Consider the following 16,729-nt stretch of genomic DNA (forward strand, 5'->3'; position numbering starts at 1 on the left):
CCTGTTTACAGCTCCACCACTCACCAGTCATGATTTCAGAGGATGGGTCTCTTCTGAGCCTCAGTTGGGACTAATGTCACCGTCTTTGGAACTCTTGTAGGAACTAAAGGAAACAATGTATCCACATTGTATCGACACACTTGGCCAGTGCCCAGCACACAGGGAACACTCAGTGGATGGAAGGCTTTTTTATGCAGGGCTGTGCTGCACCCACACCGGAATCACAAACCCCCCGGTTCACCCACAGCACATAATCACATGCCATTTTCAACAACATAACACTTTTGCAGATAAAAAAGGTAACCCACACTTTCATTTTCTTTATTTTTCATTGATACCGTATGAATACAAAGTTTCTAGAAAGCTACAAAATGTCTACCACTTTATCAAGAAGGCATCAAAATGTGTCACTTTGCAAAGACATGAAAACACCTGCAGGAACTGACACAAAAATAGCATTTTTAGAGTGATGAAATAATTGCACTTAACTGTCATGGATATTAAAGTTATCACACATATGTACCGCGAAAGCTAGAATACATTTTTTTTTTTTACAAAGCACTTTATAAAAAAATTCTCTGCACACAAACCCTATAATTTTCATATAACTATCATACTAAAGATAAATTCACTTTAAAGCCAACACTTAGAACATTTTTTTAAACAAAAAGGTACCAGTACCTAAACACAGACATTAACAAATACAAGAATACTGTACTGCCAAGAGGTTTAACCAAATGCCTTTTTGAAAGTTTCTGCAAATAGTTTAAGAAAACGTGTGTGAGAATTGGCCCCCCCACCCCCATCTCTCCAATCGACCGAGGGGAACCTTATCACCCAGGGCCAGGTTCCCGAGCCCCCTCCCAGCTGCAGTACAATATCAAAGCGACCACTGACCAGATGAAGCGCTTACGTCACAAGCCCATCGTATACACGGGACACAAAGACACCGACTGTGAGAATCCCATTAAGTCATTTAGAACGTGAACAAACACACGTGGCAAAACCAATTTACATAAAATTTAAGCATATTCAAGAATTAAAGGCTATTCGGGTTTCTTTTTTAAACGTCACAAAAATTTTTTTTGTTGTTGTTTTTCAGGCACGTACTGTTTTTGTTTTTTCTTTTCTTTTTTTTTTTTTTTTTCCCTTCTCTGCAGGCAAGAGCCTATGGACAAAGGCCTACAGAAGTGAATCTTTCAAGGAGGTAACAGGGAGATGTTTTTTTTTTTTTTTTTTTTTTTTGTTAAGAAGTGCAGTTAATATCTAATTTACACAGTCAAACTAATCACAGAAAATGACTGATCCAAAAATAATAATAACAACAATAAAATAAGAGACCGGTTTCCAATTGATTTATGCCTAGGTTCTGTTAACCTCTCAGAGACAGGGGAAGGGAAAACCATCTCGTAATGGAAGGCAGACGAAGGAGTCTACCTGAGCGAGGTGGAATCTCCTGGAATCTGACCCCATTTAATGAGGAAAGAGGGAACATAAATGCCATTGCAAATAAACTAAGACGATGCAGTGTGGCGTGGGACTCACCCCATGCGAATTCACAAAGAATAAAACAAGCTACAGCCTCAGGAAGTAGGACAATAAATACCAATATTTCATCTCAGTTAATGGTGCAGGACTTCAGCGAAACTACCCTCGCAATGCAGTAAATTTTAAACACAAAAACCTTCATTCTGAACAATATAAGCAATGAGCTTATGAGAGAAAACTATTGCCAAACAAAGCACAGTAACAGCTGAAAAGAGAAGCAGATGAACAAGTATTTGATTCATTTCTGCCCGGGTGCGGTACAGCACTGACAGGGGGCCTCAACTCAAGCGGCTAACTACCGCTCGTGTTAGCTCATTTTCGTTCTCACCATTTGATTTTTTTTTCCTTGTAGAATTTTCTCTAAATACTCACAACTTGGTGTGGATAGAAATCACTCCTGAAATTTCAGAGCCCAGACAGGGTAATCTTAAAGACACCAGGGACAGACGAAAGAACGTAACGCATTAAGAGTTCAGAGGCTAACTTTCAAAGATATCTCATGTCATTCTGAAGTCTATATTGGTAAAGGACAATTTTTTTTTTTTCTCCTGGCTTTTGTTTGGCTGGTGTTTTCGCCTTCTGGTCCTTTCCACTCCTCTTCCTTACCTCTATCAGTTTTCCCAATCTACACAAGGTTTGGATAAAAGCCAACAGCGGACTCTTAAAGGGCTGCCCTTTGGAGGGCTGGACCATTCTTTGAAAATGCCGAATTGTGAATGGTGCTCTTTGGAAGTTTCTCATAGCACATTCGTACACAACACTCAGAGTCAACGTTTTCGCCGTTGAGAAGAACACTTCGATTGTAATGACCCTAACTCGTTTTTTGTTTTGTTTTGTTTGTTGTTCTGCGCTGGCATCTCAGTTTGAGGCTTCCAACTTCCAGAAGTGGTGTCACTGCGCAAACCAGAGAAGCGCGCGCTGTCGTCTGCATGGACAGGAGAGCCTCCACGGAGACTGAACACGAACACGAGGGGAAGGACAGCGCTGTCCACCGGCCGGAGAGTCTGTCGTCTGCGTGGCAGTCCCCTGGCGCGGACGCAGGGCTGGGGGGCGGGCGGGGGCCCCCGGGGGCGCGGACACGGGACGCAACAGTTCCCGGGGGCCGTCCTGCCGCGCCCTGGCGGACAGAGGCCTGTGGTTGGTTACTCATCCTGGTAAACCAAAGGCATTACGGTGATCTCAGAATATTTTTGGTCTCTCTACACAAATTATCGTTATATGGCAGCACTTTTCTAAGCTGGAATCTCAAACCAAAGGCACTTCCATGCTAGAGCGCAGAAGATTCATAAATAGCTAAGTATTTGGTCGTGAATTTCGAAGGCAACTTTAAAAGTACAATTTGCTTTTCATAGTAAACCACAAAGTTGGAAAACCTTCCGTTTTGGTATATACGTTTGAGAGTGCGGTCAAGAACCGACTGCCGTTCAGTTTCCGATTTTCGACCAGGTGGGTCGGTTCCCTAGAGGGCTGGAGAAAATTGGGCTTACAAAAGAGAAATGAGAACCGTTTTTTGTTTTTTTGTTTTTTGTTTTTGTCTTTTTTTTGCCTGTGCGGTTTCCAATACGGGGCCAATCAGTAAATGGACGCGGAGGGCTGGGGAGGACTAGGAAATCACTAAGGCACTGCTTACTGGAACGCTTTGGCAGCTCTGAATTTAAAACTCCCTAAAAAAAGTAACAGTAGTAAGAGAAATGCTTCCAGCTTACAAAAGGGCTCACAGTTCCGAGGCAGCCTTTTGCACTGCACACCCTACACGCAACGTCTCAAAAGATTTAAGGCTTTTCAGAAATGACATGTGCAGGGCTTTGCCACAGAAATATCAACATAAAGAAAGAAGCAATGCAGACATATGCTCTCAATGTCACAGGTGTGAACACCAACACACAGAATTGGTTCTACCCTTCGTCAGGACAGGTGTAGTGTACCAGACAGAGCATATACAAACTTAGACAAATTATATGTACCTGGTTTGTAAAATTGACTGTCATCTCAAGACGATTTAAATAATTTATGGTTGTACAAAAACAGACCGCTAAAGCCACTACAGTATCGAGACCTAAAGAAGACTTGGGTTTAAGCCATCTGGGGGCTTGTAACACCAAGTGCTGGGAACAGGGGCTGCTTTTTGGCTGGTCTGAGTGTGGGACTTTGCTGCTGGGATGCTTAGCAGATAAAAATTGGACTCAGAGTCTGTGGCGGGTGAATTGTCTTCAGGGTAAGCGAAAAGGCTCATCAGCTTTTGTATCTGCTTTGTGGGTGCCTCGCGTAGCTCCCGTCAGACCCGAGGCTCCGTGGGAGAGGCGGCGTTGGCATCGGGGTGATGCCGTGCTCTGGCCGAGGTGGGGGGGGTTCTTAGGTCTCCCTCTGTCCTCTGCTCTGAGCCGTGCACACCTTTGTAGGCATCATTTAGGCATGAGCACCAAAGTGGACCAAACTCCACCGGGAGAGGCCGAGGGTTAAGTGGCAAGGTCCCAGAGCCTCACCTTTACTCTGTCACTAACCAGCTGGGTGACTTTGGGCAAGTCACCTCCCTGCTGGGCCCCAACTTTCTCATCCACTAAATGAAGGAGAATAGATTGTGCTCTCTTTTAGCTCAATAAATAAAGGAAAATCTATCAGCCCTCTTCCAGAACTGGTCCCTCTCTCCTCCATCCTTAAAGGTGCAGCGTTCCAAAGGCTTTTATAAATTCTAAGAACAGCACTGAGTGTAGGGCAGAGGGCAGAGGAAGACCAGAGGAAGTTTACCGAAATGATGAAAGCTTTGACAATGAGTCCCATAAGCTCATGAGAATAATGAACACAGCTGGAACTTCTTTTAAAGCTGGTAAACTTAAGGAATGAAGAGCAAATCACAGAGGCACCTTACACGGGTGAGCTGATTGTGGGGATGATGGTGACCAGCTGTTCCCAAGATCCTCAAAGGATGAAGGAATACTCTGCAGCAGGACAGACTCTGCTGTGAAAGAGGCTCTGAGCGGGAAGAGACCTGGACGTAATGTCATTTGAGTAACATTCCTACCTGCCTCTTAACGAACTGAAACAAGCCTCCTAGGATAGCAAAGGGAAAAAGAAAATCTCAAATATGGTTGTGACCTGTGAGGTCTAGGGCAGTGGTTCTCAACTGGGGCGATATTGTGTTCCGTGGGGCATTTGGCAACATCTGGAGATATTCTGGGTTGTGGCAACAGCAGGGAGGGTGTGAGAGAGGCCAAGGGTGTTGCTATACCTCCTACAATGCACAGGATCGTCTCAGCAGAACAAAGGACTGCTCCCAACCATCAACAGTGTAGACGCTGAGAACGCCTGGCCCAGAGAAGTTTAGACCTTCTGGGATTCCAGAATCTGTCCTGAAGAAGTCCTGATGGTAATTTTAGGTCTTTTGCTAAGATGGAAACGAATGCCAACAGACCAGAGTCCAGTTCTTCCGCTCCTCCCTGTGTGGGCTGGGGAAGATGGGCCTCCAGACTCTAGTAAAAGTATGAGATGTCCCTGACTCAATGCTGGTAGTACAGGGTCACCAGGATATCTGGTATCTGAAAGAAAGCAATAAGGACAGAGGCCTGGAAAGGCTTTTTTATGGTTTGGGAAGCTTTATAGATGAAGGGAAAAGACTGCTATCAAGGATGAAAGACCCAAGACAGATTTGGATTAGGTGCTACAATACAAATCCCACCCCAGCACCTAATTTGGCAGAGACACAGAGAGGGCTAAGGGTTTGGGTAACTGGGATCAGAGGTTAAGAGAGAGAAACAGTCTGCCCTGGAGAAAATTGTAGAGGAACAAGACAAGAAGTAAATTTTTTAAGGCTCTTAGAAATGTTTTGAGAGCAAAAAGCAAACCTCCAGGTTGTTCTTGTAAATACCCCAAACTTAGCTAGGAAGGCATCTGGGGGATGGGGGCATAGCCTGCCTGGGGTATGCCCATCTCTGGAGCCAACAGAACCGCCCTGTAGGGGCTCTTCTTGGGTGTGTTTGTGCTTTGAAAAGTAAATCCCGAGAGCCCTCCCGGCAGCACAGAAGAGCTCCATCCCTGCGTGGGAATGTGAATCAGACCAACTTCTCTCCCGGAAGTTCTGGGATGGCTCTGGCCATAGAAGATCCTTTACACCCCTTCACTGGGTCCTGGCCCTGGGAGGGAGGGGTTTCCCTTGAGGAAAGATGCAGGTGACAGGAGCAAAAGAAACATCCATAGGAGGGGTGACCAAGAGACGTCATTAAGTATGATGACCATGGAAGAAGCTTCAGTGCCTGGGCGGAAGGCCAGATGGAAGGGCAGATGAGTAGGGCAATCCTTCAAAGGCCCACTTAGAATCAGAGAATAAACGTTAGTTTCTTTGCAGAGGGAAGACAGACATCATCCTACCGGCCTATCTGAGGGATGTGTGTTCCAAATGGGAGTTTTGCACTTTCTTCTCTGGTCTTCCCAGGAACCAGTGGCATGAGTTTGGGAGAGGTCAGGCTTGGTCTGGTGTCCTCCTATTTGCCACAAGCCAGCCACACACACCCTAGTGCTCATGACCACCAAACACTCTAATCAATGTGCCAGCAGGGTCAGAGCAGGTAACGGGACAGGGAAAGGGGTAAGTTCCTTGGACGTGAAAGAACAAGGTAATCATTTTCCAGCTTGATGAGAAAGCCTTGGTAGGTTTCACGACTTTACAAAACTTATTCCACGTTCTATCGTGTTAACCCACTCCTGGCAATTATAAAAAATGTCACTTTCCTCCGGGAAGTTGGGGCATATACCCTGTCTCCTTCCCAATGAAGCACTTATGGAAAGAACCCAAGACATGTGGCCATTTCAAACCGACTCTGCCTGGGTGATGCTTTGGAATATTTTGGGTTGGAAAGTTGAATTTCTCCTGGGAAGAGAACCTCCCCAAACAAGTCTGTTTGGAAGAGTCCGAGAGAGCACTGGGCCTCTCAAAGCTCAAACAAGAACTGTGACTTATTGAGAGACATTGAGGAAACAGATGTCCTTAAAGAATATATCTAGATCTATGGACGCAGACTGCGATATACATACATATCAGCACCGAGCAAACTGAGTGACACTGAATAGATGTTCAATAAATAGGTGTTTAATAACTATATATGTATATGTGTGTGGATGTACACACAAACACATAAGTACACATACAGTTATAGCAGGTTAATATGCGTGCTGGTTCACCAGAAATAATTTATCCACAGGCTGGTGAGGATGCTTGCAAGTTTCTGGGGAGCAGAGACGCTAAAACTGATGAGCCTTTTACTTGTTTGGTTGATGAAATTTCTCCCAGCCACAGGATTTTTCTATACTTTGCAGCTCACAGTGCAGTATTCAATGCCAATTTTAAATTTTTGTTATTAAATTTCAGTGGTTCAAACATTTACTCATCTTAGTAAAAAATTTGGTTGTCCATATAAAATATAACTGCACACACAAGACTATAAACATTGTACGTTTAGATTTTCAGTATTTATCTACTTATTGCAAAAAGAGCCATCTTCTTTTTTCATTAAATAATCATCACATTAGTACAATACAATTTTATATTTTTTAAATATACTATATATGTTAAGGATAAGGGGTGAAGTTTTCTTCCTTTGTAATACCTGTTCAAGAGTTTAATGGATTAAGAGATTAGTTTTAACCTTGAGAGAGAGAGAAAAAAAAAGTACAAATTTGTCTCATTAGAATATTTCTACCAAGCATTTAAGGCTATATTTTAACATTTGGTTTCAAAAAGAAAGAAAAGTTTCATTTAAAAAATAATTTAGTGAATTACATTCTTTCATAACTTCCACCCTAATTAGTTACAAAGATAAGTCTAAAGATTCTTAGTTTTGTGTACTAATTTACATTTATATTTAAAGATTAATTTTACTTGTATCTTAAAACAAGAATTTTATGTTGGAAAAAAAAAAAGAACTAAATACATTTGTATAAAGGCTGTAAATGTCCCATGGCAAATGCTCTGTCTCAAATTTTTTTCTACCACAATTAGAAATAGGTCTCTGCAGACAGAGACCCGGGTTCTTAAGGATCACCTTTCCCGAGGAATTGTGGGCCGTGGATCTAAAGAACACGTAGAAACAACTCGATTTCTCTTTTTACAACTGTACCAGAACTTCACAGCTACAATGATAGTAGGAACACATGAAAAAATGACTTCACTCAAACAGGATTTAGAAAAAGTCAGGGTGACCTCAGGGCCAGGGCACCCCCCTGCGTGGTGAGGTTTACAGTCATTCAATAATGGAGAGAGTGTGTGTGTGCGCACATACGTGTGTGTGTATATACAGATATCTATATATATAAATAACCATGTTCAGTCCTTTACAAGCCTGTAAATATGATGCTGTGCTCCATGTTCACTATTTGAAACTTCAAATACACAGGCCATGCAGAGGAGAGTTTCTTGTGTATCCCTGTTTGTTACCACCTGTTAAAAAAAAAAAAGTATATATATGTACATATACACACAGAGAGAGAGAGAGAGAGAGAGAGAGAGAGAGAGAAACCCACACGGATGAACACACCGCCCACCTGTGCCACTAGGACTTGCCTGGAGAGGAACCATCTGAAGCCCAGCAGGTAGACTGCTGGCGATGCCCCAGCCTCCCTCTGCTCCCTCCAGCACAAACTTAGGGTACTTATGGGTCCGACTTGAACCCTATCTGGACTTAGTTACCACGTGTAAGAAATTCCTTAAGGACAGGGTCTCACCCATAATCGGAGCCCACAAGAATTCGTATTTTTTGGGAGGGTCGATTTCGAGAATTCTGTCCCATGCGACAGTCATTTATCCCAGGAATTGCCTCCTAGCTTACTCCTAAGCTCCTACTAGATTTGTTTCACAGCAGCCCAGGACAGACGTGAGCCCCACGAACACCTGGCTCAGCGCTGTTAGCCAGCCGTGCTGGGACTCCGTGAAATACACGCCGCGCAAGGCACTGTGGCAGGGTCACGTCAAGTGACCACTCTTTCAACTTACGCAAGGCTTTTACCTTTTGAAATGAGCTCTGAAATGTTCATGTGCTTCCCCTCTTGGCTCAAGACTGTGGACTCCAGCTCTCTCCTCCTCGTGCCCATGGGCCTAGCCTGCATTATCTTCGGAGGCGGGATCTGACCCAGGGCGCCGTGGCCCCTGCCCACCTCCCAGGGCCATTCTCAGAAGGAACTTTCTAAAAGCAGATCTAGCCCAACTGCCCAACAGCTTCAGTGATACTATTATATGTGGTTTCTAGACAGCTCAGTCTCTTCAAACCCTGGGAATCTGAGGGCCTAGCCCAGTGCGTTGGCATGGGGTGTGGGGGTGTGTTCCCTGCCCTGTCAGGCTGCTTCACTCATTCCGTGTCCCCTACCCTCAAGGCATCCAAGGGTAGGGTCTCTGCCTGAAGAATAAAGATGCACACACTTATCATTTTCCCATCAGAGCACACAGTTCGGTCTGTAAGTACACCTAGATTTGTGTGATTTAAAAAAAAAAAAAAGCCCACGTGAGCTGTCAGTTCCTGAAGAACAGGGACCGTGCTTCCTAGTGACACGCTTGGCACTCCAGTTTTTTTTTTTTCCACCGTTGTTTATACATTTGCTGAATGGATGGCAATCGACAGAACAGCCAACATGTAGTGACTGCTTAGCACGCATCCACTCGGTCTTAAATGCTTCACACACATCATATCATACGTGTTACATGTCTGTGAGCAGGTGCCGTTATCAGCTCCTCTTTGGCAGAGAGGGAGGCCGTGTGTGTGTGTGTGTGTGTGTGTGTGTGTGTGTGTGAGATTAAAGGTTATAGAACTGTCAACTAGGGGATCCCTGGGTGGCTCAGAGGTTTAGCGCCGCCTTCAGCCCAGGGCGTGATCCTGGAGTCCCGGGATCGAGTTCCACATCGGTCTGGCTCCCTGGGGGAAGCCTGCTTCTCTCTGCCTGTGTCTCTGCCTCTCTCTGCGTGTCTCTCATGAATAAATAAATAAAAATCTTTAAAAAAAAAAAAACCTGTCAACTAAGAATCCCAGATCTGATTTCAAAGACCTGTTTCCTAACCATTAAGCCATGTTGCTCTAGACAAATGAATTGGTACAGTAATCAGTTCTCTCCCTCCCCCTCCACCCCTGGGTAATAAAGATTTTATTCAATACCTACCTGCTTTCCTGGTCTTACTTCCTGCCCCTTCCCTCACAAATCAGAGACTCCAAGCATGCAGGCCTTTTGTCCTGGACACCTCCCTCCCTCTCTTCCCATGGGCAGGAAATGCCATGTCCTGCTGCTTTTACCTCCCCAATGGTTCTTGAATCCATCCCCTTCTGCACTGCCAGGGCCCAGAGCAGCACCCAAGCGCCCGGACCCCCCTGCACCAGGGCCCTCCCCACCCCCAGGAGCCGCGCTGGCTCATACTACTCCCAGGGGTACACAGCAGCCACAAAAAACCTGTGAGGAGCAGAACTCTGATAACATCACTCTCTGGCTTAAAAACCCTGGTGGCCTGTATTCAACTTCCAAACTGTAGGGTGAAGAGAAAACCTGCCCTCAAGCCTCCAAGGCCCAGGAGACCCTGCCCCACCTGGCTGTTGCTAGCCGGCCAGCTCGCTGCTCCTTGCTCACACTCTCTCCACGCCAGCCACCCCACCCGATTTCCAGTCTTCCTGCTTGTCTGCCCAGCTGCAGTGCTTTTCTCTACCCTCTCTTCCTAGTGATCTGGCAGAGATGCCTCAACTGTTTCTTCCTGAGGGAAGCCGCCTCTGACCTCCCTCACCAGGTCAAACGCTCTTGTCACACGGTCTCTCGGCACCATGTACCTTCCTCTGCCAGCCACCTGCCACTGTTGGTTTGTCTCCTTTTTGTGATGGCTTGGCAAATACCTGCCTGCCTCAGACGCCTCCACGACGGCTGCCCCACCCCCAGCTAGTTCACACCCCAACACCTGACACTTAAGAACACACTCATGGAATGGCCCTTTTCTTGCTAAATTTGAAAAATACCTGTTTATCCATCAACACCAAGTAAATACCATCTTTTAACATCCCTGGGAATCCCCCCACTTCAATCCAGCCACAGTTATGTAAACTATCCTGTACGTCCAGGTGTCTGTTTCTCAAGAGGACCACAGCCACGTATTGTACAAATGTATTGTAACCATTTATTTACAGGCTTCTTTCCTCATAGCAGGCCAACGTTTACGATGGGATAGGCATTGTGTTTTATCTGTAGTGTTTTCTGGCAGCTAGTCCCATGGTTTAGCTGAATGAATGAAAATATTCTCAACAACCTTCGAGGTGGCGTGCACAGACCCGGGCATTCTGTTTGTAAATGGAGGAAGAAACGGAGTTTACAGACTTTAAATAACTTACCCAAGCCCAGGTCATAAAAATAGAATTGGGTCCTAAACCCCAGTCTTCTGGTTCCATGATCATGAAATATCCTGCGAAGTGTCTTTCCTATTTTTAAGTCTTAATTTATGTCTGTCACTAGCTCTGTGACCTCAGGTAAGCCTACCATCCCTCATCCATAAAATGGGAATAAAGATGATCTCAGAGTTCTGCAGTGAGAATTTCATAACATTTACAGAAGATTTATTAGCACTGTGCCTGGAACCTCTCTGATCAACCTGACCTTCTTGCAAACTCTCTAGGAGAGACTATGTTCTATTTATCTTTCTCCTTTTCCTTTTTTTTTTTTTAAAGTAGGCTCCAGGCCCAACACAGAGCTTGAACTCATGACCCTGAGATCAAACGCCACATGCTCTACCGACTGGGCCAGCCAGGGACTTCCATGTGGCCAAGTCTAATCCTAGACTTCCCGATTAAGAGTCAAAAGAAAAAAAAAATGTTTCTAGAGAGCTGTATGTATGTCTGAATACAACTTCCAAAGGCGACAGGAATACTTGATCTATAATTTAGTTACTGTGGTCCTCAGTCTGTTTGCATATTGTCACTAAGGCCTCACATTTACAGGTTCACTTCAATCTCTGTTATCATCCCGATGAAATCAGAGTCTAGCTCACCAGCCAGTAAGGTCTGGACTTGATCTTTCTGACACAGGCTTTGTAACCCAATACCGAGTAAAATATCTACAACTGTATCCAGCAGCTGCCTACTTCTGAGGAAGAGCTGGAAAGTACTATTTCTCCTTTCATGATCAGTGAGACTTGACCCTCGTAATCCAGGAGTGCTGGTTTAATTTCAGTTCCTCTAAAAGCCAAAATATTATTTCTAGCAGATATTTATTGAGAGCTACTGATTCTTCATAGCAAAGGAATTTCTCTAGTTGCTTACTGATACGTTTTGGAATTAATTTAATGTTCTCTGGACATTTGACTGCTTGAAGTCACATGCTCTGAAGGAGCACTACTGATTTGGTTTCATGGATTTTGTGGCTAACAGATGCCTTAAATTTCTTCCAGGCCTTGTTTTCCTCAGCTATGCTCTGCGAGGTAGGGTTAGGGAATGAGGCATATTCCTTAAAATGCTCAAGCAGACTCAGAACTGGTTTGTAAGAACAGCTAAGACTGCTTGAGGGTGGGCTGGCCATTCACTCAGAGAGTTTGGGTTAATTCCTAAGGCTATGAACTGTCTGTCCCTCCCAAGGGATGAGACACTCATTTTCTGCCCATCTGAGTACAAGAGTCACCTTTGGAACTAGCAAGAAACAGCTGTGTGACAGGTACCTGCCCGCACCCCAAACCGTGAACTGCTCAATTTTCACTAACGACCATTAAAGAACAAGACACTAATACATTTAATACTTATTAAAGAACAGGTTTTCCAAAGTTTCCCCCAGATTGCTAGTTTCTCATGGACACCGCTGAGAATCTGCTGAGAGACTCTCGCGGGAATAAATGAAAAGCACATGCAAAATTGTCTGCCAAGTTTTTGCCCGTCACGTGTCTGGGAACTCTTGGGACTCCCTGCAGCTCATTCAGCTATCCCCTATAGCAGTGGGACTCCATCTCAATGACCCGGGGACCTATAAAAATGAGACAAAAACCGTGATGCTGGGCGGGCCCCACTTTCAGGTATTCTGGTTTTATTTATCTCTGCTGGGGCCCAGGCCCCAGAAATTTCAAAAGCTTCCTGGGTGAATCTGATATGTAGAAGCATTTTAATTTTTAAAGTTTTACTTATTCGGGTTTTTCTACTGGTGTGAGGAAACTGGCTCCCACTGGCTCTTGAGAGTTAAATATGAAGAAATTTCGTAAGCTGGACAACGACTGGTGCCTTGAAGTTGACCTTGGAAGTGTATGTATACCATGGAAATGAGCAAATGCTAATATATCAGGGTGTTGAGGGGAGGTTGAGGGACAGGTTTCTTCTTTTTCTTTTTAAAGTAGCATACCACTGATTGAGAACCCTGATCTCAATGGATCCAAAGATCTTCTGTTCTAAGTACTCTAGTTCTGAATCCTAATAACAGATGAACAAAGCAGGGCTTCAGAAGACTGAATACTTGACCATGATACTGGATATCATCGTTACCCCCTTTTAGCAAAACTTTCCAAGTTTTGTTTTGGCATTTTTCCTTCGGTTAAATCAAAGAATGTTAATTTTTTAAAAAATGAGCCTTATGAAACCCATTACTACGTATTTTATAGGCAGATTTTTGAGGACAACCCTGTTTATATAACCTTACCAGGTCTCCAAATGAAGCCCCTAAGAGAAATCGGTTTTAAAGTTAAATATTAGGGGTCCCTCCTCTACTCCCTGGCATTGTCCTGGGGGTAACTGGAAACTTCTCCCACTGGGACCCTGACTACCACTGCTTTCACTTTCCCTTGAACTGTCCAAGTTTGGACCATACTTTTCAGTCTATTGAGAGTATTTCCTGGGCATGACATTCTCTTTTAATTTGTGTTTCTTGTGGTGCTGAGGGTTTGCCCTTTGCTATTTTAATGTCCGTTATTTCCTAGAAGGCCTTGCAATCCATCGTGAAATGAGTCAAAGATGAACCCACGGACTGTTTTGGTCCCAACTCGCGATCTGCATACTGTGCTGCTGGGACTTCCATGTGGCCGACACAGGAAAGACCTCGGCAACTATAAAAAATATAAATGCCTGGCTTCTATCCTCAGACATCCTGATTTCATTGATCTAGGATGCAGCCTTGGTGCTGGGCTTTTAGAAATTCCTAAGTTTTTTAAAAGTTCTCTGTGCCTTTCTAACATGCAGCTGAATTTTACCCACTTGAATTCCAGTTTTCTCAAGCTTAGAAAAGCTTATTAGCCCCGCCACATGAGACCCTGTCTCGTCTACAGACTCCAGCGCAAACAGAGCCCAAGCTTGCCCTGGCCGCTCCGGATTCAGATGGTGACCGACCACCAGCTCACGCAGCATCCCTACCTGGCCACCTGCCTGTCCCTCCCCACCAGCCCCGGACTGTGTCTGCCACAAGAGGAAAGAGGCAAAACAGTTACCAATAAAATTGTGAAGTTTTCCAAAACACTGTTCATCATATATTTCTCTGGTAAGTGTTTGAGCTTGTGGATGAAGTTTATCATATATTCACACATCGGGGAGCGGTTTATTCGGTACACAAACCGGCCGTTCTCAAACCTTGCATACTCCGTCTGTGAGGGGAAAAAGGAGTTGAGCACATTTACACTTCTGACTTCAAAATACATGAAAAAGCTATTGCTGCCTGCAAAAGCATTTTTCCTTTTTCAACACGAATCATCTGCTAAGTGCTGTTCTATTTACATAATTAAAAAAAGAATCCCAATGCCAAACTTAATGCCATGCTCAGCAATCCATTATTTTTCTGCAAACGAAAAAAGTGGAAACAGGATAGCTATAAAGAAGGGTTGTCTAGGTCAGAAAGAAATATAATCACCTACTTAGTGATTTTCTGCCTGGAAATCTGGGAGAGCGGGCCCAGTCAACTACAATTCTTCAAGGAGCCCAGAGAAAATCCTCCTCTGCTGTTAATACAGGCCTCACAGGCCAACGACCAAGGCAGCTAATTTCTCTATCTCAGGAAAAACAACTTCACAATGATCACGAGCTCCTGACTGGGAGTTATTTATGTTTTTAATAAACACGGAAAAGAAAGAAAATACTGGTATTGAAGATTCCCCAGAAGCACTCAGAAATAACACACCCCCTAGGTAGCCTTGGATCAAAGAGTACGAATTAAAAAGGAAATTACAAACTATCTCAAGAGTAATGAAAAGGAAAATACTTGACATGAAAATTAGGGGACACAACGAAGCTATACTTGGAGGAAACTTAACAAAGCAGTTTCATTGAGTTCATCATGAAAGATGAACAATTACAGAACCAACCACGTCTTAATTTTTTTTTTAAACCCACAAAATAAACCCAAGTTACAAAGAAACCAAAAGAAACCAGGAATAGGAAATTAATAAAGATAAAAGCTCAAATCGATGTTAACAGAAATAAAAAATGTGGACTAAATAAATTTAAAAACTGGTTTTTTAAAAAGTCAAAACAAAATCAAGCCTTCACAAGCTTAAGAGAGAAAAAAGACAAAACCACAATTACAGTAGAAACTGGGAGATTTGTAAAAGGTTACTTCATATAACTCCAAGGCAAAAAAAGACAAGAAAAAGTCTGATTCCCCAGCAAAATATGAATTACTAATACTGAACCATGAAGGAGAAAACTTGACAAGGTCCATTACTGTGGAAATGGCCAAAAAATTTTTCAGAGACTCATCATGGAGAAAGGTACAAAGACCAAACAGTTTCATCGCTGAGTTTTATCCAACTCTTAAAGAACAATTATTCTCTCTGTGTTACACAAACTAGGCCAGACCGCAGGAAAAGGCAGGTGTCCCAATTCCTTTTATGAAATTGATGGATATAAAGAAATTAAAAAAGGGACAGACTAGTCACTTAAGAGATGCAAAGATCTCATGTCGACTAGTAAAGAGAATATATCAGTGAGTTCAAAGTAGGACTTTCCTCAGGAATGCTGTAGTGGCTCCTGTATAGGACACATTGAACTCATGTCCATAAATTGGAGGAAAATCATACTAAAAGATGCTGAAAAGGCATTTGATAAAATATTGCAGGGTTGCTAATAAAAATCCTAAGGACAACAGGAATAGAAAGAAAGCAGTTAAATATAAAATAAAGATTATTTATAAAATCCAACAGTAAATAAAATCCAGAATGGCAAAACACCAAAACCATCTCTATGGACAGCGGTAACTACACAGGGATACTCACCATCCTACTTCTTTTTATGACAGTGATGGAGGTTTTAACAAACGGAAAGAAGGAGAAAATAATCATAATAGGAAAAGTGGCATAAACATTGGAAAAGAAGAGATAAAGTCTTCTCTTTTTGCTGCTATGACTATATATATAGAAAAATCCAAGAATCTAGGGGAAAAAACTAGAGATAAGATGGCCAGATAAAACATATATAAGCAAAAACCAAGAGTGTTTCTCTATTCTAGTAATTAAGATCTAGAAATTGGAACTGCATTAATAAATTACATAATATTTAGAAATATATTTAACAAAAAGGGCATAACCCTGTATGTGAAAACTATAAAATCTTATTAAGATAAATGAGATGGAAATGCAAATAGGTTCTCGATTGGAAAGATTCAATATTGGTAAGGTATCAATTTATCCCAGAATAAAATCTAAAGTTAGTAGAATTATGATTAGATTGATCAAGCAAGGTTTTTGGTTTTCTTTACTTTTTTTTTTCTTTTTATAGTGATTTCATTTTTTTGGGAGAATAAATGCTGGTCACCAGCCTAGAAAATATATGGAAAAGAAGAATGGCCAGATTGACTTGCATCAGGAGACGTAAGAATGTACCATAAAGCCACTGTAATCAAATCAACGTGGTCCTGGGACATGCACAGATAAAGCAGAGGGTGGAATCAAAGAGACTCCAGAAATGGCTCCCAGGACAGGTGGTAACTTAAAGGGGACAGATCTCAGATCTACTCAGAGGGAAAAGGATGAATCATTTAATAAATGGTTCTGACACCAACGCCTGTGTATTTGGAAGACGACAGAAGCAGACTCCCATTTCACACCAAATGCAGAAATACATTCTAAGTGAATTAAAAGCTTAATTATAAAACGCCACCTGCCACACTCACACTACCTTCTCCATGAAAATTCCTGGGGCTTTATCAATCATAGACAACCTTTTCCTGCTTCCTGAACTGACAGAAATCTCTGGCTGTGTTGTTGGAGGACCCAATGAAAAAA

General features: G+C 43.1%; 1 protein-coding gene across 7 annotated transcripts in view; it reads right to left on the reverse strand.

The window, feature by feature from the left end:
- Positions 1-300: 300 nt before the first annotated feature.
- The window catches only part of TEAD1 (TEA domain transcription factor 1), a 268,699-nt gene continuing 252,270 nt past the window's right edge, over positions 301-16,729 (reverse strand). For all 7 annotated transcript variants that reach the window (XM_077866442.1, XM_077866441.1, XM_077866439.1 and 4 more), the window contains 2 exons: positions 13,946-14,098; positions 301-7,975 (listed from right to left, as the gene is read on the reverse strand). In XM_077866442.1, coding sequence (XP_077722568.1) covers positions 7,862-7,975; positions 13,946-14,098 — 267 coding nt within the window. In that variant the 3' untranslated portion in view covers positions 301-7,861. The remainder of the gene's footprint in view (positions 7,976-13,945; positions 14,099-16,729) is intronic.

The sequence above is a fragment of the Canis aureus genome, chromosome 23 (genome assembly GCF_053574225.1).
Source record: "Canis aureus isolate CA01 chromosome 23, VMU_Caureus_v.1.0, whole genome shotgun sequence".
NCBI classification, from domain to species: Eukaryota; Metazoa; Chordata; class Mammalia; order Carnivora; family Canidae; genus Canis; species Canis aureus.